At 34.9% G+C, this 25,453-nt stretch overlaps 1 protein-coding gene across 1 annotated transcript; it reads right to left on the reverse strand.

Moving 5' to 3' along the window:
• Positions 1-320: 320 nt before the first annotated feature.
• LOC144956579 (uncharacterized) lies at positions 321-25,026 on the reverse strand. The gene is made up of 16 exons (XM_078887167.1): positions 24,752-25,026; positions 24,317-24,488; positions 22,237-22,407; positions 20,673-20,813; positions 19,225-19,353; positions 18,444-18,614; positions 16,165-16,355; positions 15,513-15,585; positions 13,668-13,783; positions 10,893-11,075; positions 10,547-10,765; positions 8,684-8,840; positions 3,365-3,491; positions 2,550-2,600; positions 2,357-2,397; positions 321-1,409 (listed from the first exon to the last, which is right to left on the reverse strand). The coding sequence occupies exons 1-16, from the start codon at positions 24,821-24,823 to the stop codon at positions 1,189-1,191; spliced, it is 2,235 nt and encodes a 744-aa protein (XP_078743293.1). The 5' UTR covers positions 24,824-25,026; the 3' UTR covers positions 321-1,188.
• Between the last annotated feature and the right edge of the window lie 427 nt (positions 25,027-25,453).

A 25,453-nucleotide genomic window follows, 5' to 3' on the forward strand; every position in this document is an offset into this window, starting at 1 on the left:
TTTCAATTATATTTCATTTACATATTCAATTTATTTATCAAATCTCTCATCATATTATGACAATCTTGATTGAAATCCAATCGCGTTCATGGAGATTTTGGAAGAAAGGTTTAAAAGTCTTTAATATAAAAGAAATGCTGAATGCCAACCCAAAAGCAATACTTACTTAAAACAAGAAATGAAGGGAGAATAAAAGCGTCAGAAGACAAAAGAGAATTAAACATTACGAGGCGATGGAGACTCGAACCCACAACCTTATTCGTACGAAAATTATGCCTGGCTGTGAGAGGCTAGCTCTGCAATCGAAGCCTTTCACCAGTGGTTGGGTCTCCCATGGCCAGGCGGAAAGCCCCCGTCGTCGCGGAATTTTTAATTCTCTTGTATTCTGGCACTCTTCCTCTCACTTCATTTCTTGTTATTATCAACATAAGTACCTGCTCCACTCACTTTTCTGAATTAATATATTTTTTGAGGGTTTTACGGCGCTTGCAATACACTAAGGGCATATCAGAGCCAGTAAAATGGAAGAAAATGAGATAGTAGAAAGTTCTAGAATTACAATTAAAGCACCTTCTATATTCTAAGATCTATGGTAAAAGACATTGAAAGGTTCATGGATCTCAAACACTTAAAATGTAAACATACAATAGATTCATTAGAATACCTTCTATATTCTAAGATCTATGGTAGAAGACCTTGAAAGGTGGAGGGATCTCAGACAGAGCATAAAAGAGACGTCCCAATCATGTGACTAGGAGACGAAAGACGTTAAAAAATTATAGTAATAATGTACCGACTTATCCCTCTTTATATATAATGATTGTTCGCCATGATAATCTGTGCCATGAAGAGGGCACCGTGGAGGGACAGTGGAGAAGAGGAAGACAGGAAAAAAGGCCTGGATCTTAATAGCTTCTGGAAAAGGCCAGAGACCGCGACGAAAGGCGTAATGTTGTGAAGTCTGCATCCCGAATACCCCCCCCCCCTCCAACGATCAGCTGGCCATGGGAATGAGTGAGTGAGTGAGTGAGTGATATATAATGGTCAACCACTAAACTTGAAGGTAGCTATGAAACCATCCTTAGGGCGTAGGAAGACTTTAGAAGCTTGACGAAATACATTTAGAGGTGTAGCCATACGCTACTACTAATAATCAGCCGTAAATTTCCAGAAAAAAAGTTATTCTGATCAAAGAATCCCATCGGAATAATTATTATTTACGTTGGTTGCCCAAACTCTTGCCTCTGCTGCATTCTGGTTGCCTGTTCCGTCCGTGATGGCGAGAGGGGTGGGGCCTCTCCTGGCGGGAACGATGGGCCCGTCGTCCGTCTCTCGATTAGCGTTGTAATCAGCTGGCGCTGGAAGAGCCTTTCTGTCCGGAACTTCCCGATAATTGTCGTCGTGGAAGCCTGAAAACAATTGCATTATTTTTTATATTATAACTAGTGGGGAGCTCGTAATATACAATCATGAACAAGCACAGACATGTCTTTTTTAATTATCATAATCTACTGTATTGTGAAAATTTAAATAGATTGTGACTTAATGTTCGAACCATCAACGACAAGATCAACCCGTTAATAAAGTCTGTAGTTGCGTGAAAATGAATCTGGCAACAGCGTGGCCAAATGGTGATTCCCAATGCCAAGGTCAATTTTGGGACGATCATTATTATTCTAAATAAACATAATTTGATTGAACGGGTGTAGAATTTCCCTTAGTTTGTTTTTTTTTTAATAGAAAAGGTTTGCAAGTTACTGGTATTGATATGTTTAAAATAGCTTTATAATTTCTAGATTTTTCAGTAATTCTACGCTTGTCGGGAAATCAACATGCACTGATTGGAAAATGTTACCCCCAAGCCTATTTTATCAAATAATAGATTCGAAAAAAACTGACAGAAAAAGAAAAAAAATATTCTGCCTCGACGTTAATGAAAACATCATAATAAGACAATGGTCTCCACCTGAGGCCCAGGGTATGTTCTAACATCATCAACATGACTGATTTCTGACCAATATCATTTAATTACACATTATTGCCAGTGTTAGTCTTTTAAGTGAGGTCCGAATGCCATCAGAGTGAACTATTCCAAAAAATCCTTGTCATCTGAAAACTCTCTTTACTCTGAATCTGTTGCACACAACTACGTGTAATAGTCTCAATGACAAACTTTGAGTTTGTCAAGTGGCCCAGGATGATATCTGGGTCTGGGACTCTTAATGATGGCATGTTTTCGTCGTCCATCTTTGTCTGTGACGTTCTTTGTTGATCTTTTCCAAGTATGGAGATAGAAAGTGAACCTCTAATTTCTGCTTTTCTAATCTATGATACCGGTTTCTCTAAACAAACTTACGTTCTTTCCAGAATCCCTCTGTGCCAGTAAGAGGAGGATTCCTGAAATGAAAAACAATAATATTGAAATTTTTAAAAATCACGGACATTATTTTGCAATGATTTGACAATTTTTCCATTTCACTATGAACCAATAACAAAGTGTATTATCATACCTGCAAACAAGTACAAGTTGCCCTAGCATAATAACATACCTTGGTGGGGGCTGATGAACTGGATCTACTAACTGGACTTTTGTCTTTTTCCTGTAAAATGAAATATAAAATAGATGAGTAATCAAATTCACTGCATTGGATGACTAAATGAGGATCGGGGCCTTGGTGTTTGATACAATGTTTATAACCTGCAGATGCAAGGGTTCAAGTCCCACTGTAGAAAGTACAAAGATTTGTCCTTGGATAAGAATTTTGGACTACATTTCCTTCCCATAATCAGACGAGAAAATCAGTGCCTACCGGAGACCTTTTTAGTCAAATCAACTCGTATCATGCTTAGAGGATCGCACCAAAATCAGCAACACTGTGTCGTTCAGAAATCAGATTCCATGTTTGATTGTCTTCATAAAACGATGTAATGTTTTCTAACTCTCTCCTCACCGACTCTCTCCTCACTCATGTGCAATCCTTCACAACCTATTTTCAAAATTCTAGTTACATTACAAATTACATTCATGTCCAATTTTTATAGCATTGCATGGTAATGTTGTGAGTTTCTTAGCTAAGCGCAAAGCTTCTATTCCCTCGTGGTGTAACTAAACAGGAGTCGTCCAAATAAAAAATGGGCATAAGAGTGAAAAAAGCTGACGTCCCTTAGCTTTTAGCTTATGTTTTCATAACGCCAATAGAGTGATTAGTTCTCATTAAGCTCACTCGATCTCACAATAACATTCTAAAGTTTTACATAGTGTTGTTTGTTTTTACGATTGATCTGGCGGGCGCATTTAGAGGATATTTTAGTTAATTAAACGAAACCATCAAATTTTGTGCGTGATAAACACAGAAAAACTTACGGTGGTGGAGGTCGCCGTTTACACATTTCCCCTGAACATTTACACAGCGGCTTCTGTGTCCAATGGGTCGGTGAGACGTGTTTGCAGAACAGCGGAATTCTTGTCAAACACAGGAATATCGTCAGTCCTGTAGATAGATAGAATGAAGTTGTCGTCACTCAGGTCTTTGCTATTTCTTTTTTTTTTTTTGCCTTCCATGTCTATGAATAGTTGTCACTAAACTAAATTCACCAGACTATTAAACGTTCAAGGTTACACACAGCTTTGTGTGTTGGTCCGATATTCTTCTCGATGGAAATGTTGTGAGATTCTTAGCCAAGCGCATTCTATCTATTGCAAAGATACATGAAAGGAAAAGAGGCCTCAAAGAGTATGGTCAAAATACAGTTTACTATTTTTTAAAACCAAACAAAAGATAAAAACCCAGCAACAACAACGACAACAAAAAAAAAAAACAAGAAAAAAAAAACAAACAATCTCCCCCCCCCCAAAAAAAAGACACAACACAACAAAACAAACAAATGACAAATTCCTAAGAAGTATGACAAACGATGATTATCTCAACTTTTAAAAATTAGGTGACCAAAGACTTCGAAGATACAGCCTCAGACATTTATTTGCCCAGAGCCTCCAACCAGAGGGATAGGTTGCGCAATATAAATGTGCATTATTATTATTATTATTATTATTATTATTATTATTATTATATTATTATTATTATTATTATTATTATTATTTTTATTATTATGATTATTATTATTATTATTATTATTATTATTATTATTATTATTATTATTATTATTATTATTATTATTATTATTATTATTATTATCATTATTATTATTATTATTATTATCATTATTAACTAAATGATTGATGCTCTTGCCTAATGGTCACCTGACGTCTTTAATAAAATAAGAAGGAAAAAAAATTCCTTTTATTCACCCCATAGGGGAAAATTGTCTCTAGGGTCTCTTCCAAGGGAAGACGGAATAACCCAGGCGTCAGCCGCAGTGCAGCGCCGCATATTGAGCTAGGGTGACGTGACTTGCTCAAGACCACACGGCGCAGCGGGTGATCTCACCCGGTGCCTTTCGGGTACGAAGCAAAAACCGTACAGCTGAGTCACGCTGTTCTGTCTTGTAGTTGTGCCTGTCTAGCTATTGACACGGATGCCTATTTTACAATCTACAGTTCATAATCCTTTTTGAAAATTACCTAATTACGTCAGGTATCGTAAATTTTATTTAAACTAATGGAATGAAAATTTGAGAGATTCCAATTTTGACCATTAGAATTCGACTCAATCTGTCCCCTTGAGGGGATCCAACTGAGGTTGGAAGCATACATATTACAATAGGAGGTTACGAATTACTTTTTCGTCCATTTCAAAAATTTCCAATCCTTAAATGCTTGTATCTCAACTAATACTGATATCTCAGAGTGGTTCTATAGCATAAATTACAGGATTTTACATATTTTACATGAAATTTTCATACTTCAAATCGTAATTTCACCAATTCATGGGTTTTTGTTTTACCTAATTCCCCCTACTATAATATTTTCTCCTTCGAGCTTCAAGCCTGAACATTTTTATGTATATAGATGGAATTAAGATTGCACATTATTTGCTTTAATTTAATGAACAAAATAGCACCATAAAAGAACTCAAAAAATATGGTATTTGTTTTTTTTTTATTTTGTAGAAAGCAAACTACCATTCGCGAACTAACATCGTTGTCCATACATAACATTTTTATCGACATTTCCAAGTACTACAAAATATATCTAACTGATGACTCCATCCAACAGATATTCGACGAGGTTTGCACATTGCAGAGATTAAGTTTTCCTCATTTGCACCTACAAGAGTTTGAACCATATGAAGGTTAAATTAAGATTTCACATCACTTGTTTTATTATTTTAAACAATACAGCACAAAAAAATTTATACAACTACGGTAGCTGGTTAATATGTATTTTTCGAACTTAGGAGGAGAGCAAACGATCGTAGTTATCCATGCATAACTGAATTTATCTACATTTCCAGATTATGCAAATTGCATCTGGACCATACAGATATTCGTCGAGGTATGCACAATGCAGAGATTATGTTTTCATCAATTGCACCTATGCAAATTGCATCTGGACCATACAGATATTCGTCGAGGTATGCACAATGCAGAGATTATGTTTTCATCAATTGCACCTATGAAGATTTTTATATTTTGTACTATCTATCGATTATTAAGGTCATCTCGCACTTCATTGGAATCGTCAATAATATTCTCTCGATACTAGTATTCTCCCAGGTGAAATACAAGCGTCGATTACTTTCTTTCATTTTACGTATATTATACTTGTCCAACATTTTCGTTGCATTTTCAAATTTAGTAGAAGTCTTAATGCCCAGCAAAAAAGTGGTCATAGGGGTGTTTCATCCAGAAAATGGAATAGAGATGATATTTAGACGATTTATATATGCCTTAAGGAGAATTGGATTTGGATTGTCAAGTGGACTTCTTGCATATCTGGCTATACTACGATTTATTCATTCCTTTTACCCGTTATTTGTGACGTTTAACACCAAGGCTTACACCTTGTCATACCTTGTTCTAATGGCCATAGGTGTCACTAGCGTTGGTTTGATTGTTAAATTTGTATTTTTTAATGTCCGGGACGATTTATACCCAACGTTACTTTACCTAAGTATATGCCTTGTGTGTATTGCTTCATTCAACGTGGCTTGGTTAGTGGCAGAAAGAAATAGAGGACGAAAATCGGTCATCTTAAAAAATCGCACAAAGACGACATTCAAACTTTTCAGATTCGCAGCATGGACCTCTGGATTTATGTTCGTCACCATCGTTCCTGCCGTAATCTATTTCTTGATTCCCAGTGATAGCCCGAAGGTGAATTGCCAAGGCTGTTATGTGACGTATACATTAGGACAATTTTTTATCTTAATAGTAGTTTTTAACGTGTACATGGATAATGTGTTATACCTTGTATTAAGCCAACATTATCGTAATGACCTGATCTTTGTAGTGAATAAATTGATACACAGAATATTAGGTCGTAATATAACAATAAGTCAATCACCGACTTTGTCGACCGGAACAGAGAGAGTAACACAGCATGCGACATCACAAACATAATATTTGATCGGTGCAAGTCAAGAAGTTAGATAATAATGCTATTTCATGGACCTTTAGAAAGCCATCGATTGCTTGTCAAATAAATTTCTCTTAGAAAAATTGTCTGCATATGGCTTCTGCAAAAACTCATTGAGAGCTATCTTTTGAACTGTAAACAGCAAATAAAATGTGAGAACAATGTCAGCAATTGGAAATATAAAGAAGAATGACCACCATAATGATCGATTTAGACCCATTACTTTTTAATATTTTCATGACTGACTTTTTTTTTTCATATGACGCCATCACTTTGTTATACAAACACATAACTGTGAATTTCTGAAGTCAATATTAGAGCAACAAAGAAAATGAGTTAATCGAAATGTTTTACACAAATCATTAACACTTTACAAACTGTCAATGACTCCCAACAATCAAACTGGAACTGTCTTAAGTAAAACACTTTTTTGTAAAGAAGAACGACTTGCTTGGTGTAAATATCAATATTATTTGAAAAAATAATATCATCAGACCAACTTAATAATGATTTTAATACATTATTTCATAAATGTTTTAGTGGCTTTAGAAATAAAATTATGGCTGCCAAACTATTATACTTAAATGTTTTAGAAGTTTAGAGAGAGTCTTTCAATAAAAAAAGCTACACTGATGCAATTTTATGACCTTTCAAAAGCGTTCGATTGTTTACCGCATTAATTTCTTTTAGAAAAGTGTCTGCATTTCGCGTCTCCAAAAACTATTTTTTTTTTCTCATTGAGAGCTATCTTTTGAATAGTAAACACCAAATAAAATTTGAGAATAGGGTCACAATTTTGAAATATAATGGACTGTCCGGGTGGGGTAGTATTGATGACCATACATGCTCATTTATTAATTCTTTTGGATTATCTATTTTTGCGTTAGGTGGAATATAAACATTAGACTCTTAACGAAATCGTACCGATCGACGAAATAGGAGAAGCAAGTTACCCGGATGTAGCCTTTTAAAATCTCATCTTGACGCCATGGACGAGATTTCAGTAGTATCGATTCTCCATATAATTGAGAGCTTTCATAAAGGCGGAACACCGTCAAAGGACACGGTTGACCGAAAGTGATGTGTCATTCTGTAACACCAAAAGCCCTGCAGCTTGGACCACGAGAGTTTGTATGTAATGGCTGCAGCAGGTGATCGAACCCGGTGCCTTTTGGGTACGAAGCAAAAACCGTACCGCTGAGTCACGCTGTTCTGTTTTGTAGTTGTGCCTGTCTAGCTATTGACATAGATGCCTATTTTACAATCTACAGTTTATAATCCTTTTTGAAAATTACCTAATTACGTCAGGTATCGTAAATTTTATTTAAACTAATGGAATGAAAATTTGAGCGATTCCAATTTTGACTGAAAACAAGTTAAATACAAAGTATTCTTTTGACCCTGTTATTGACCGATGAAAGTGGGCCCATACCGACGTGCACTTATTTGCAGGTCTGATAACCCAATTCCTTATGGGCTCATTGTTGTAATGACAATCTCAAAAAAGAACGCAAAATGTTGTCCATTACAACAATGCTAAAATAGGCCCATACGTGGGTTCGAAGGTCAGACCTGCATATTATGTACACGTCGCCCTGTACCCACCTGTACTTGCCTGTCACCATAATATATCAGCCCCACAGATCCTGAGTATCACTCGCAATTTTTAACAAAGGCGATTGAAATAATGTATAGTGCCTTCTAGTATCTTTCGCCTTATACGATATCTTCATTAATGTGTAAAAAAATATTTTTGATAGAGATACTCATAAGTTGTGTGGGGCTAACTGCTTTGGTTGTTTGGCATGTAGTGAGGGTAGGTTTGGGCTGATGGCATAGAACAATCCATTTCAAACGCTTTTCATGATGCCTTGTTGGTTTTGGGAAGGGAATACCCTCCCCCCCCCCACCCCACTCCCTTCCCAATAAAAACTTTTAGGGTAGCAATCATAGCTGATACAATTTCTATTCATAACGGACTATTGAATATTGGTTTTAAAGGTCTGATGATGATAATGATGATGATGATGATGATGATGATGATGATGATGATGATGATGATGATGATGATGATGATGATGATGATACTGCTGTTGCAACTGTTGCTGTTGCTGTTAATGACAGGACAATATTTAAATTTATCACCTATAAAAAGAGCAGCTAAAATGCCAGCGATAGCAATCCACCAGGCCCCATCACTCCCCGCGTCCGATGTGTTCGGAGCGAGTGTTGTGGTCGTAGTAGTAGTTGTTGTTGTTGTCGACGCTGTGGAGGTGGTCGTCGTTGTAGTGGTCGGGCAACTCTGTCAGCAAAATAAGTAAATATTAATAAATAATTATTGTGGCCTCAGTGGCTTAGTGGGAAGATGCATCGTCTTGTAATCAAATCAATTCGTGTTATCCGTGTTCAGTGACCGGGTGGGTGAAGTTATTAAGGAAAATTCTTTCCCCAGTGTTGTTTCTCTCGTTACATAAATTGTGACCCCTCGTCTCAAAACGGCATTATGCCGGGATGGCCCAGATGCTAAAAAGTCAAATTGTAGTTAAACTGGTCAAAAATATGAAACGTTGGAATGACATTCCTTCTCCTATAAAAAGCATATAAACTCAACTTAAGCATGATATTTCTGGCTACAAATTCAGTTCTCAGCATCTTAATCATCCCGACTTAATACCGTTTTAAGATGAGGGTCACAATTGAGCTTTTTTAAATAAATTAAACTTTTATATTATAATAATAATAATAATAATAATAATAATAATATAATAATAATAATAATAATAATAATAATAATAATAATAATAATAATAATAATAATAATAATAATAATAATAATAAGCATATTTATATAGCGCCTTTCGTCGAAACCTCAAAGCGCTTTTTGAAATAACTAAAAAAACAAACAAACAAAAAAAAAACAATACAATACAATTCAACCAAAGTATCAAAACAATTAAGAGCATAAAAGGGCATCAATACATCACCGATATAAATGTCACATACAATACATTTAAAATTCAATTAAGTAAATATTTCCTGAAAAGATATGTCTTCGGGGTTTTTTTAAAAATGTCTAATGAGCTCGAGAATCTCACAGATTGAGGGAGATCATTCCAAATCGTGGGTCCGAATTTCATAAGAGACTTATCACCAAACTACTTAACTTTAGTTTTAGGAGATGCTAACCATTTTGAATCGTGGGATCTAAAATTTCTCATAGGTACGTATGGTTGGAGTAAGTGTTGAATGTAAAGAGGGACAGAAGATCAAATACACCAAAGCAGATAAGGGCTATTTTATATTCAATTCTAGCCCGGACTGGCAGCCAGTGGAGGATTCGAAGCATGTCCTTTGTATCATCGTAATGAGATTTTCCCAGAACTAACCTAGCCGCACAATTCTGTACTCTCTGGAGCTTGTTTATTTTGTTATTATGGAGACCAGCGAGCAGTGAATTGCAATAGTCAAGACGTGACAAGACCAATGCAGAGACAATTATCTTCAAGGTGTTGAAAAGTAAAAACGACCTCATCTGCGATATTCTACGGAGCTCAAATTACATAATTTTCACATTATTGTTTATATGCTGATCGTTAGACAAAGAACTATCCAGAATGACACCTACATTTTTAGCCTTTTCAGAAATAGAAATATCAGAATCAGATATAGTTAGAGTAGGATTTGAAAATTGGATAGACTTTAATTTTTGCTGAGTTCCTATCAAAACAACTTCAGTCTTGTCTTCATTCAACAATAGCTTATTTGCAAGCATCCAATATTATATAGCGCAATATCCACTATTGTACACAGCGCTTTACAAGGGGTTCCTGTCCAACAGCAACATTTAAAATTAAGGACAAGACATGACGCCTGTTAGGCGATATTATTTTTTTTCGGGGAGATTATGTGAGTAAAGAGTCTTTTCCAAGGACTCAACTATTCTATGTTTACATCTGGTTCACTTTTAAATAATAGCATTTTGACACGATGGGTAACGTGTAAACATACCGTGCTACTAACAGTGACCGTCCCGTCCACTTGGCTGGTCAACACTCCCGGATGCTGTCCGTGGTCTCTCACCCCTACGTTAATGGTGATGCTGGTTCCAGCTGCCAGGACAGCGTTCAGTATGACGTCACCACTTGGCGAGATGGTGATTCCACCGATGGTATTGGCCGGGCTACCCGTTGTCGTCTGGGTAGTATAAAACTCTAACACGTTATTGCCCTGGAATTACAAAAAAAAGTATTATTATTATTATTATTATTATTATTATTATTATTATTATTATTATTATTATTATTATTATTATTATTATTATTATTATAAATAGAAGGGGAGAAAGCTTACTAACTTGAAAATCGGAATCGTCGTCAGTGGCGGCAAACGTTCCCAGGACGGTGCCCTTGACTGTACAGTCCGTGACAGAAAATACCAGATCTTGTGTGCCCGCCGTGAACACCGGGTTGTGGTCGTTGGTGTCTTTGAGGTGAAGGACGAGCTCCACTCTGTCCGTCAGGCCTGCCTTGTCTGCTACCTGGGATAGAAACATTCATTTTCTTGATGGGTTTTTTTTTTGGTTTTGATTGTTTTTGTTTGTTTGTTTGTTTTTTTTTTGTTTTTTTTTTTGGGGGGGGGGATGTTGTCGTTTTTCTTTTTTGTTTGTTTGTTTTTTCGATTGTTTTGTTATGTTTGTTTGTGTGTTTGTTTTGCTATATAATTTTTGTTTTGTTTTGTTTTGTTTATTTTTTGGGTTTTTTTTTATTATTTACTTCTTTTTTTTTCTCAATTGAATAACCCTCACCACAGGTGCTGAGAACGTCTGCTTTTGCACTGTGCTATAGTGTGGGAGAATACTGTGCCCCTGTTTGGATGAGGAGCCCACATGTAAATCGCATTGACATCCGATTAAGAGAATCAATGAGAATTATAACAGGATGCCTCACAAGTCAACTCCCAACACTGAGCAGCATTGCACCACCAAGTTTAAGACGAGAAGATGCTAATCAAAGGATGCATACAAGAATTGACGAAGCCACAGACAACATTCCCATAAAAGCAATCGTAAAGGGGGCACCTTCAACAACTAGACTTAAATCGAGAAGACCTTTCCACCAAACAAAAATGGCAGACTTCAGTGTTGACGAAAACTGGAGAGACATGTGGAACAGGGAAACACCAAAAGGAGGAAACATCATTAAAGATCCAACCAAAAGAGTGCCTGCATTCAATAACGCCAGGAAATACTGGATTTCCTCAAACCGCCTCTTAACTGGACATGGCAGAACTGCATCAAATACGTGCAGATGGAAACTTGGAAACTGATACCTGCTAATTGAATAAAAAATGAAATATAGAAAGATAAGGAATAAATATACAACAAAATAAAGACATTGAAAAAATTAAAATGACAATAAAAAGAACCAAATAAAATAATATTGTGATAGGGAATTGGCCGCATAGTCAAGTAAAACTGCAAGAGGGGAAATTGTAATTAGCTTTTGTTGAGATATTTATTCCTTATCAATCTGATTTATATGGTCGCTTAAACCCCTCCTCACCAGCCATATTCAGGATTTTCCCAAAACTTCGCACCCAACTAACACAAAAATAATTTTTTTATCACTCAAACACAATAACAGTAAAGTTCTTGCGATACAGATGCCTGAAACAGGTCACTTTGAGATGCCCTTATCGCATAGTAGTTAATAGTTCAAGGTCCCTTGAAGCACTCGTAGAAAAAATATCAATATTGAAATGGAATAAACGTTTCAATTCAATTTATAAAGAGAATTAATTCTTCAGGACGTTTCAGGTTTTCCCTTTGTTAACAAAACACGAGGGAATGAGTCAAAAAAGATGAATGAGAAATGAAAGGATGGCGCGGTAACAATGTTTCTGGTCAAAGATTTTTTGTGAATTAATAAAAACGAAATTTAAAAAAATAACTTCAAATATCGATCGACTTGTCAAACAATCTGAAATCGGAGAGATAGTCAAAAATTATCCGTTGATATTCTTAACTCTCCTTACCAGCCAGTTTCAGGATTTTCAACAAAACTTCACACCCAACTAACATAGAAAAATAGATTTTTATCACTCAAATATAATAGCAGTGGATTCTTGCGATACGTAATTTCTTAATGCAAAACATGCTCTACAACACGCTGTGTATTTTCTACAAATTTTATGAGGTGCAAGAGAAATTTGAATAAGAAAAATGTTGGTTGTATCGTAACGAATGTGACGATTGTCCTGTAGTGGGTAAGGAGAGAGTTAATATAAATATAAATCCGAAAAACATGCAGCAGCATCCAAACCCACTTATGGGGCCTAATTTAACACTGTTGAAATGAACAATATTTTGCGTCATTATTTGAGATTTCCATTACAACAATGAACCCAAAAGGAATTTGATTATCAGACCTGCAAATAAGTACACGTCGAGCAGATAGTTTCTCTCAAGACACATTTTTTAAAACATTAAATTTTGTTGTTAAAGGCGGCAAAGTGAGAAACAAACCTTTCTGATTTGTTTAGAAAAAAGAACCTTTAGGTCAAGGTACATAACTGAGGAAAACTTTATTATGAAGGTGTATTTCTCCCTGTTTTTTCCCTTAGATCAACTATTTTTATGCTTTATCATTTTCTGTTTATATTAGCCACAACTGAAAATAAACACAGACATCGGTATGGCAGCTCTTGGACTTTAAACAAGCCAGATTATAAGGGCATCTCAAAGTGACCTGGTAGGCTCTTCCACAATCACTTTATTATTATTGTTATTATTATTATTATTATTATTATTATTATTATTATTATTATTATTATTATTATTATTATTATTATTATTATTATTATTATTATTATTATTATTATTATTATTATTTATTATTATCATTATTATTATTATTATTATTATTATTATTATTATTATTATTATTATTATTATTATAATTATTATTATTATTATTATTATCATCATCCTTATTCTTATTATTATCATCATCATCTCCATCATCATCATCATCATTTTCATTTTTGTTATTATTATTGCTTCCATCGTAATCTTGTCCAGATCGATAGGCCTCCATTTTGTGGGTGAAGTTAAATGTTGAATATTTCTTACTTGAATAGTGAGAGTGACGGTGGCTGTGTTCGCATTCTGGTCGATGTCGTAGTTGGTTGTAGAGGTTATGACCCCTGTGTCGGGGTCAATGTCGAATGGAGCCGTGGAAGGTGTGGCTGAAATAGAAATTAAATATTATATTGATGGATCATCTGTTTGGCTTGGTACGAGTGTGTTTATGGTTTGACAAGTATATTGTAAAGCGATTTGAGGCTTCGGCATTTAGCGCTATAAAAGTTCACTTTATTATTATTATTATTATTATTATTATTATTATTATTATTATTATTATTATTATTATTATTATTATCATTATTTAGAAATATGGTAAATAATGTATGATTTTTTTTTAAATTGAGCTCTTATATAGCGAAATATCCACAATACGTGCTCAAAGCGCTTTACAAGGGGTCCCTCGTAACATCTAGAGCGAGACATGAAATGATATTGCATTATTTTTTGCGACAGAGACAACGCTGTTAACGGCTAGGTACTCATTTTAGACCTTGAGTACTGTGAGATAAAGTGAGTAAATAGACTTTTCCAAGGACAACTATGCACTGAGCGAGGCTCGAAACCAGGACCTTCCTATCCGAAATCTAGTGTCACATCACTTAGACCACATAGCGGCATATTATAAATATATTTAAAAAATAAATTTTAAAAGTTATACAAAGCATTCCACGAATGCTAAATGTGCTTCATAATGATAAATGTATTACTCAAGCTGACCATAATATTATAAACCCATATTTTCATCTCATTCAATATTTTCTACTAAAACTCTAACATTATCCGTCACAAACTGCAGCCAGGTACTCATTTACACCTGAGTCGAGGGGGTAATGTGTGAAAAGTGCCTTAAACACAATGTCGGGTCAAGAATTTTGACGGTCACTATCACCCATACGGCCAATGATCTCGCTTAACGCTGCTTGACTTTTGATACAAGACCAAACAGTTGATAAGTTTACGGGCCGCACACGATAATAATCGAAGCAATGATAATAGCAATTATAAAAGTAATGATCAGGATAAAACCAAAAACAAAACAAAAAAGAGAAAAAATGATGACGGTGATGATGATGTTGATGATGATGATGATGATGATGATGATGATGATGATGATGATGATAAAAAAAAAATAATAATAATATAATAATAATAATAATAATAATAATAATAATAATAACAATAATAAGGATAATAATAATAATAATAATAATAATAATAATAATAATAATAATAATAATAATAATAATAATAATAATAATAATAACAATAATAATGACAATAATAATAATAATGATAATAATAAATAATAATAATAAATAATAATAATAATAATAATAATAATAATAATAATAAAATAATAATAATAATAATAATACAATAATAAGTAATAATATAATATAATAATAATAATAATAATAATAATAATAATAATAATAATAATAATAATAATAATAATAATAATAATAATTAATAATAATAAAGTAATAATAATAATACAAATAATAATAATAATAATAATATAAATAAAATAATAATAATAATAATAATAATAATAATAATAATAATAATAATAATAATAATAATAATTTTCCATGAATACGCAGTGCACCTAAAAGAACGACCTGAGAAGTGTTCCTTAGTAAAGGCAAACCAGACAAAATGCTAGCTTAGCTGATTCTTCATATTGCACAAGCGTTTGTTTACCCGCCGAGATTAAGAGTTCACTCGGCAACGCGAAACGAAAGCTTAGATCGTGTTTTGTTTGTCTGTTTCTTTCTTTTTCATAGTTTTGCCTCACCAACAGAACAAGCCTCTACTAAGAACACTCACTTGCAAGAAGGGTGTATGCGAGAGTGTCATCAAAGTCCTGGTCAGTTGTACCCCAGTTTGGATTATGGACAACCTGTGCGGTTCAGGGAAAGAGAGAGAGAGAGAGAGAGAGAGAGAGAGAGAGAATTTGTCATATCATAAATTATGTATTATATACTGGTTTTGGCCCAGTTGTTATAGATAGTTCGAAGATGACGTCACTCTGGTCTTTGTTATTGTTTTTTTTTTTTTTTGTTTTTTTTTTTTGCCATGCGCGTTTATGAGTAATTTTCACTAAACTGCATTAACCAGACTATAAACGATCAAGGTTACACACAATTTTGTGCGTTGGCCCGTTATACTTCCCGATGACAATATTATGAACTTCTTAACCAAACGCATACTATCTATAGCTTGAGATTAACTTTCACAGTAATTTGAAATTATCTTGTTGAATGTTTTTTTAAAAAATGTAATATCGCCTTACAGGCTTACACGCTTTCACTTTGTTTTGTTCTTTAGGTTTTTTTAAATGCATTCTTTCATTATTTTTTAAGGTTTTGGTTGTTATTTTTAAGTTTTGTTGTTGCTATTTTTTATTTGGTTGTTTTTGTTTCTTTTCTTTAATCAGATCAGGCAATTCAGACACAAGGAGGACAAATGATATCCTCACATCTCCTTCATAAGCCTCCTGTGGGTTTTCATTGAGTTTGATTACGGGTGCTTCGTTGACGTCGGTCAGGGCCAGGGTATAGGTGTAAGTGTTGGAGGAACAGGAACCATCGTCTGCAACAACCAGTAGGCGTGTGGTTCGTTCTTGGACGTCCTCGTAGTCCAGATCTCCCGCTACCTGGATCTGACTGCCTGGAAGCAAAAGAAGAAAAAAGCGCTTTTGAGCTTTTATATAGGGCAATATCCACTAAAAGTGCTCGACACGCTTTACAAGGGGTTCCTAAATCAACAGCAACACTTAACATGTAGGACGTGACATGATGCCTATTAGGCGATATTACAGGGGTTTTTTATCGGATAGAGACAACGCTGTTAACCCTCTCCTTACCAACTATAGGAAAATCGTCACATTCGTTACGATACAACTAACATTTTTATTATTCAAATTTCTTTTGTACATCATAAAATTTAAAGAAAATGAACATTGTGTTGTAGAGCATGTTTTACTAAAGAAATTATGTATGGCAAGAACTTTACTGCTATTGTGATAAAAAATCTATTTTTGTGTTAGCTGGGTGTGAAGTTTTGGGGAACATCCTGAAAAAGGCTGGTAAGGAGAGTACTCATTTTACACCTGAGCACGGTGAGAGAATATGAGTAAAGTGCATTTTCCAAGGATTTAACTATGAGCCGAGCGAGGCTCGAACCCAGGACCTTCGGATCCAAAAAAAAAAGTGTCATAATACAAGACCAGATAGCCGCAAAGAGGAAGGAACATTATGAACAACTGTATCAAAATGGTAACATTCACAAGGACGAACCAGAAACGCTAAAATTGGGATTTAATCCTGAATATAATATAACATGTGTTGTGAACGCGTATCTATGAACTACTCTAAAGGAAGAGTGAATCCTCTATGTCTACAGCTGATTAAGTTACACATGCATATATATATATATATATATATATATATATATATATATATATATTATATATATATATATATATATATGTTATATATATATATATATATATATATATATATATATATGGCTTTGGTCCATAAAAAAACTAAAAAGAAATATGTATATAACTCCAAATATTGGTAACCTGCCAAGCCCGACTTAACTTGTAATGTAAACTTGATTGGGAGAGATCTTTCGAAAGTATTCGCTACTTTTCTTAGAATAAACTTATAAAACATGCAGTATACACGTTCCCTTAGGAAATATTGGAAGCGTTGAGTTAGCCTATCTATGTATTGTTGAGGGCTTAATGAGAAACAAAATAAACATAGGAGTGTCTTAGGAGAGAAGAGCGGAATCAAGGTATGTAACTGAGGAAAACTATTATGAATGTATGTTTCTCTTTGTTATTTCCCTTAGATGGCCATCAATTTTATCTTTTCGACTTAACTCTAATGAAAAAGTTCAGACAATTTCGAGTATTTGGGAAAGATGATGATGATAATGATGAGGATGATGAAGATGGTGATGGTAATGATAATTATTATTATCATTATTAATTAATAATGATTATTATTAATATTATTATTAATTAATTAATAATAATAATAATAATAATAATAATAATAATAATAATAATAATAATAATAATAATAATAATAATAATAATAATAATAATAATAATAATAATTAATAATAATGATAATAATAATAATAGTTATTATCTAACTATTATATATAATCATGATCATCATCATCATCATCATCATCATCATCATCATCATCATCATCGTCATCATCATCATCTTCATCATCATCGTCATCATCATCATCATCATTATCATAATCCACATCATCATCATTATCATAATCCACATCATCATCATCATCATCATCAACATCATCATCATCATCATCATCATCATCATCATCATCTTCATCATCATCATCATAACCATCATCACCATCATCATCATCACATCACATCATCATCATCATCATCATCATCATCATCATCATCATCATCATCATCATCATCATCACATCATCATCATCATCATCATCATCATCATCATCATCATCATCTTCATCATCTTCATCATCTTCATCATCATCATCTTCATCATCTTCATCATCTTCAACATCTTCATCATCTTCATCATCTTCATCATCTTCATCATCATCAGTATAATTGTCATCCTGGTTGTAGTAAATTTCTGCTTTTTGTTTTTGTTTTTGTTTTTTGGTTTTTTTTTGTTTCAATGACTCCAGGTATAAAAAAAGAGCAGCGACCCACGCCTCTAAATTACTCACCGACAAGTGTAAAAAGAGCAGATGAAGTGGTCGGGTTTGTAGACAGAGTGAGTGTGGTTCCAGCTCCGTCGTCGTCCAGATCAATGGTAAACACACTCGTCCCCTGCGCCGAGTTCTCTGCTAGATTCCCACTGGCATCCAAGTTAGAGATTGTCGGCCTTACATTAGCATCTGAAATGGTAGCGATCGACGTGTACATATCTTAAGGTCTGATGCGGCTAGGTTATCTTAAAACTAGAGCATTTAACTCTCTCCTTACCAGCTATTTTCAGAATTTGACCCGAAACGTCACGCTAACCCAACACAAAAATAGTTTTCCAACCGAATAGTAACGAGTATATTCTATATTATTTTGTTCAGAAAAAATGAGCTTTTCACACAGTGTTCAGTTTTTATAGCTATAGCTATAACAAAATGAAATCAGAACAAAGAAATTATTGATTATATTGTAACGAACGTGACTATTTTCCTTTTGGTGGTAAGGAGAGGGTTAAAACTAGTGCATTTAAAAATAGAGCATTTATATAGCGCAATATCTACTAAACGTGCTCAAAGCGCTTTACGAGGGGTTTCTGACCAACAGCAACATTTAACATGTAGGACGTGACATGACGCCTGATAGGCGATATTACAATTTTTGCACACACACACACACACACACACACACACACACACACATCTACTCTATGTCCACTATGCAACCATCCATTTTCCAGCATCTGAGACATCCCGACATAATAACAGTCTGACTAAATAGAGCACACATTTATACAGGACTCACTATCGAGAGTTGCGGTGATGACCTGTGGTCCAACGTCAGAGATTTTGCCATCTGAGATGAGGACACTGAATGTGATCTCGGAATTACACTCCACGTCAAGGTCATTAACCGCCTTGATTACTCCATCAGCTGAGAAGAGAAAAGAGACGAAAGGTTGCAATTATTATTTTTAAAACGTAAAACTTGAGATTTTATACAGAGCAATGTCCACTTGACGTTCTCAAAGAGCTATGTGAAAATACTTACGAAAGAGTGAAAATGTCATTGTCCGTTTTGTTCCCATACGAAGCCTCTCCATTTTCACTCTTTTGTTAGTTTTTTCACAATCACCGGCTTCAAGCAGCCCCTACCGTTTTCTACTCTTCAAAGAGCTTTACAATGGATCGTTGACCAACAGCAATAAGGCTGTTGAAGGAAAAAATATCTCAATTTTGATATTTTTATTTGCAAAACCTAAACATGAAGACGGTAAAGTGATTTCCAATGGGGGCTATCTATATAATTTGACCATGTACGTAATTATAGTTTTCGAAATATCCAACATCACAATTGATGCTATTCGTTTAGGTAAAATACTCACAGCATCCGTCAGCCGGATATAATATGTGACCCACCGTCTCAAAGCGGTATTATGTCGGAATAAATTAGGTGATGGAATGTGGATTTACAGCAACAAATATGAAACACTGGTTACTTTCTTCTTGTTATAGTGGAGAATAACTAACCTTTCTCGCACTGAAAAATACTCGAATTCCGTATTTCTAGTCATTTTATTTCGAAATTAACTTTTCGAAGTCGGATTCATCTCGATATAATTCCGTTTTGAGACGAAGGGTCACATATACAAACACACAAAACAGTGTGGACCCTTGGACATTTAAAGCGCGATTGATAGAAATTAGTGAAAAGCAATCACCAAAATGGCGATCTGAATACAATACCGAAGAGCTGTGTGACGTGCAATCAATTTTGTTCTTTCAATAGATCATTGTGCTCAGTTTGTTTGCAACGTTCATAAAAAAGTTTTTAAAAAGAGCTTTTATATAGCGCAATATCCACTAAATGTGCTCAAAGCGCTTTACAAGAGGTCCCTGGTCAACAGCAACATTTAACATGTAGGACGGGACATGCCGCCTGTTATGCGATATTACAATTTTTAGGACAAAGACAACGCTGTTAACGGCCAGGTACTCATTTTACACCTGAGTACGGTGAGAGAATGTGAGTAAAGAGTCTTTACCAAGGACTCTACTATGCACCTAGCGAGGCTCGAACCCAGGACCTTCGATCAGAAAGCGAGTGTCATACAACTAGACCACATAGCCGCGTCTTTACATAATCTATTAAGAAATGTCCAAACATTGGACAGTAACAAGTCATGTGATTAATGACTTGGTTGGACGAGATCCTGAATATAGATCGCTCCCATTGATCATTGACCATCTTACTCAGTCCAATCTTGAAGTTGTCTGACTCAGGTGTTGACGTCATAGTGAAAAAGATGGGGTCGCTGTTCGGATCTGTTGCCTTAACTTGACGCAAGCTGGTGCCTGCTTTGATGTTCTTCACGTTAGAAAAGGTATCTGTCACTGGTGAGAATATTATAAAAGAAAATGGATAAATTATATATATATATTATTAATATATATATTATTTATAATTATAAAATATAATTATAATATATATATATACTAATATACATATATTATATATATATACATAATACATAAATATAAACATAATACTATATATAAATATTATAAATATTATATATATAATATATGATTATCATTTATTTGACATTGAACAAGTTAATACAAAAGACTAAACAGAATAATTGCGTGCTTTGAAATAAACGTTTTTGAAGCATTTCATACAATTGGTTTGCTGACATAAGTATAATCGTTTTAGTATCCACAACGTATCGTACCGTATAAGAGTTAATTGAAAAAAATAAATTATGCCCTTCCGCCACGACATCATAAGACATCGTCGCCTGGGCATTCCACGAAGGAATATAGATAATTCTTCAAACAAAATGCCTGATGTCAACAGGAATCACCCATGTTGTCCAGGTGAGCAAATTGGGGGGTTAATAATCTTGCTCAAGGAAAATAACGAAAATGTCCGAAGCGGAGCTCGAACTCGGGACCTTCCAATGCCTTAACCACTCAACCACTTCGCCCCCCATAAGAGTTACTAGGCTTTTTAAAAAACCTTTACATCCACTGTGTAACTTTCCTGCATAGATAACATTTTTTCAAGGTTATAAAAACAACATTCATTTTTGAGTTTCATCTAGATAACAATATTCAGTGCTTATCGCAATTTAAAGTTATTGAACATCTAACACAAAAATATCAAAGTCAACATTTGTAGTATATTATTCGCTATCAACGCTCAACATTAACAGAGGACTTACATGTACGAGCTTCCTTGATATTGACGAGTTAACCACAGTACTTTGGAAAAACAAGTGTTTTAAAATTTGGCCAGAAATATCGCCTTCAAATATCGATCGATTTAAATGACCCTCATCTTTGCAAAAAACTCTCAAACCTGGGACTTCGCTAGGTCTATCATTGTCCTTTTCTAGCAATTTACCATTTAAAAATTGAGCTTTATATAGCGCAAATAAATAAATAAATAAATAAATAAATAGAGCTTTTTTTATAAAGTGCAATATCCACTAAATGTGCTCAAAGCGCTTTACAAGGGGTCCCTGATCAACAGCAACATTAAACATGTAGGACGGGACATGACGCCTGTTAGGCGATATTACAATTTTTTTTCCGACAAAGACAACTCTGTTAACGGCCAGGTACTCATTTTACACCCGAGTACGGTGAAAGAATGTGAGTAAAGAGCCTTTTCCAAGGACTCAACTATGCGCCGAGCGCGAGGCTCGAACCCAGGACCTTCCGATCCGAAAGCGAGTGTCATACCACTAGACCACATAGCCGCACTACCATTCAATCTACACAGACATTCTCACACCCTTCACATACCTACCAGAATTCCCATCATCAAATGATGGCGGTGAGTTTGGAATGAGCCTGACTGCCAGAGCCTGACTCGTGGTATTCTCCCCATCCGTACACGACAGTGTTATGGTGTATTCCGGGACGATGTTGAAGTTCAGGTTGGCCACGGAAGGGTAGTAGTTGATTTCATAGTTACCAACTGAAAATAATCAACTCGTGAGAAGAAAAAAAAAAACAAAAAAAAAAACAACAAAAAACCAATGAATAATATAATACAGAAAGCTGAATTATTCTATCCGAAGAGCACTTTTTGCAGGTCTGATAACCCAATTCATTGCGAAATGAAATCATTGTTATAATGGAAATCTCATAAAATGACGGACAATATGATCCATTACAACAGTGTTAAACTAGGCCCATAATCGCGTTCGGATGAAAGACCTGCATTAATGTATACGTCGATTCTACCCCTTTGATTTTGAGGAAAAAAACAAATGTTACTATAACGCAATAACATTAATATTATCAAGCATAGATTTCAAATATCCTTTGTGAAAGCAAACAAACAAACAAACAAACAAACTAAACGAACAAAAAAAAAACAACAAAAAGCAAACAAACAATCAAATAAATACAAAACAAAACAAAATCAGAAAAGAAAATAGTGCAATAACGTTGTTTCCTGGATGCATCCAGATTTCCTTTTTTTTTAAAATCGATTTTGAGGTGTAATGATATCTTGTGAACCAATATATTGTTTTAAAGAGTTATATCCTTTATGTAATATACACATGAGATTCTGTAACTATTGTATAGGCCTAATATAAGAATAATAGGATTCAATAGTCTTATGTCACGTCCGCCCAGCATAGCAACCAACAGCTTGGTTCTAAACAAAGAAAATCTGTACTTTTCATTCCTCATGCTGGCTAGAACTTTTTCACGTGTCATGTGATCAGAATGTTTAAAAGTCAAAACATGATCATATTTATGTTTTTCTCCTCTGGTTACACTTTTATGCTCGTCGGAGTATTTAATAAGGGCGTCCGTCATTGTTCCGATAGATTAGAACCAGTTACTATGTTACTATGCGTCATTATGAGGGAAGTGACGTCACGACTGATGAACCATAGCCATTTGTTAACTTATATGGCCTGACACTGGAACCGTTGCCATCGTTAACTTATAGCCTGACACTGACCAAAAAATGACGTCAAAAGTCGTGAGTTGCAATCAATAGTTCAACCAATTGAATCACTTGTTTCCTTGAGCTCTACTAACAACTCACGAGAAGCTGCTCATACCTAAAAAAATGACGTCAAATTGAAAGTCCTAGTGGATTTTAGTTTCAGGCTATAACATAACAATGGCTACGCTGGAACCCACAAGGACTTATAGATAGTATGCGCTTGGCTAAGAAGCTCATAACATTGCCATCCGGAAGTATAACGGACCAACACACAAAACTATGTGTAACCATGAACTTTTATAGTCTGGTTAATACAGTTCGGTGAGAATAACTCACAAACGCGGATGGCAAAATATAACAACAAAGGCTTGAGTGACGTCATCTTCGAACTATCTATAGATGGTTTGACGCGTCATTTTTTAGACTTTTGCACCGTCTAGTGAGTTGTCGTTAGCAGTGCTCAAAAAAACAAGTGATCACATTAGTTGAACTATTGAACTCACAATTTGTTTTCTATTGTGGTCAAAGACTTTTCTTTTGACGACATTTTTTGGTCAGTGTCAGTCCATGAGTTTACGATGGCTAAGGTTGAACAAGTCTTTGGTCACGAAAGAAAACAAATGGTGAGTTGTATCATAGCCATCGTTAACATAAAGCCTGACACTAGAACCCTCTAGGACTGTTAGTTTGACGTCATTTTGTAGGTTTTTGTAGCGTCAAGGGAATTGTCGTAAGTAGAGCTCAAGGAAACAAGTGATTCCATTGGTTGAACTATTGAAAACAACTCACGATTTGTTTTCTTTTGTGGCAAAAGACTGGCATTTTGACGTCATTTTTTGGTCAATGTCAGGCTATAACTTTATGATGGCTACGGTTGAACCCTATTCCTATATTCAGTCTTTCGTAAAGATCCACGTACCTCCACCAGTAGGCTCCACCACAAAACAGTTTCCACACAGCGTTGTTGGAGAGATGGCCCCACTGAGAGTGGTCACGTCTCCGTCCGCGTCTGAGCACGTCGCCGAGGTCAGCGTGATGTCCGAGCTTTGATCGACGTATAGAGTGACCACGGTCACAGCTGTGATCGCTGGCTGTTGTGGGATGGAACGGGGATGACATGGTATCGGTGATTATTAGTGGTAGTGGTGTGGTTGTGATGATGATGATGATGATGATGATGATGATGATGATGATGACGACGACGACGACGATGATGATGATGATGATGATGATGATGATGATGATGACGACGACGACGACGATGATGATGATGATGATGATGACAATAATGTTGATGATAATAGAGATACTGACAAAGAAGACGAATATATTCTAAAATGGATTTCATGCTTACCTCGTTCTGTGTCTGTACATATCCTATTCCAGCAAAAACCAACACAATCCGTGCTATCATCCACCCATCCATCACTTGATGATCACAACTAACTTTGAAATTTCCAAACACACGTGTTATACAACACGTACCAATGACGTCACACGACTTTTGAATGTTGAATTTTGCCGACGCGTAATACGAATCAACGTATCCCTTCTAAACCATTCACATAGTCTAGCCACTATTTTTAGAATTTCTGGTTTGTTTTGCTCAGACTAAATTTGATTGATTAGCTTTTAAAGATAATTCCATTGAACACATAATTTGTTACAGAAAATATTACTAAATTGATATATATTTGTGTTACATACACACGTATTTGTGTTATTTTAAAACAACTTAACAAATTAACCGTCCTAGATTTTTATTCTGTAAAAAAAAAATAAAAAAAAATGAATAATTAAACAAACAAATAATTTAGAAATAATTTTTTCTTCCTTTTTTAAAACAGTTTTACCAATAAGAAATAAATACCCTCTTTCAAAATATTACAGTGAAACTAATCTGATACGTGTTTGGGTTGGAAAAAAATGGATTCGTTGCTTTTTAGAGGGACCCTCTTTCTTGTGGCCCAACTCTATAGCGCTTTACTCTGAAAAATATTTAGGTCAGAAAACTCGTCCTTCAGAGTTGACCGATTAAAATGACCGTCGTCTTAAC

This window comes from Berghia stephanieae, chromosome 11 (genome assembly GCF_034508935.2).
Source record: "Berghia stephanieae isolate SIO BIC M18660-M18661 chromosome 11, UCSD_Bste_1.3, whole genome shotgun sequence".
NCBI lineage: Eukaryota > Metazoa > Mollusca > Gastropoda > Nudibranchia > Aeolidiidae > Berghia > Berghia stephanieae.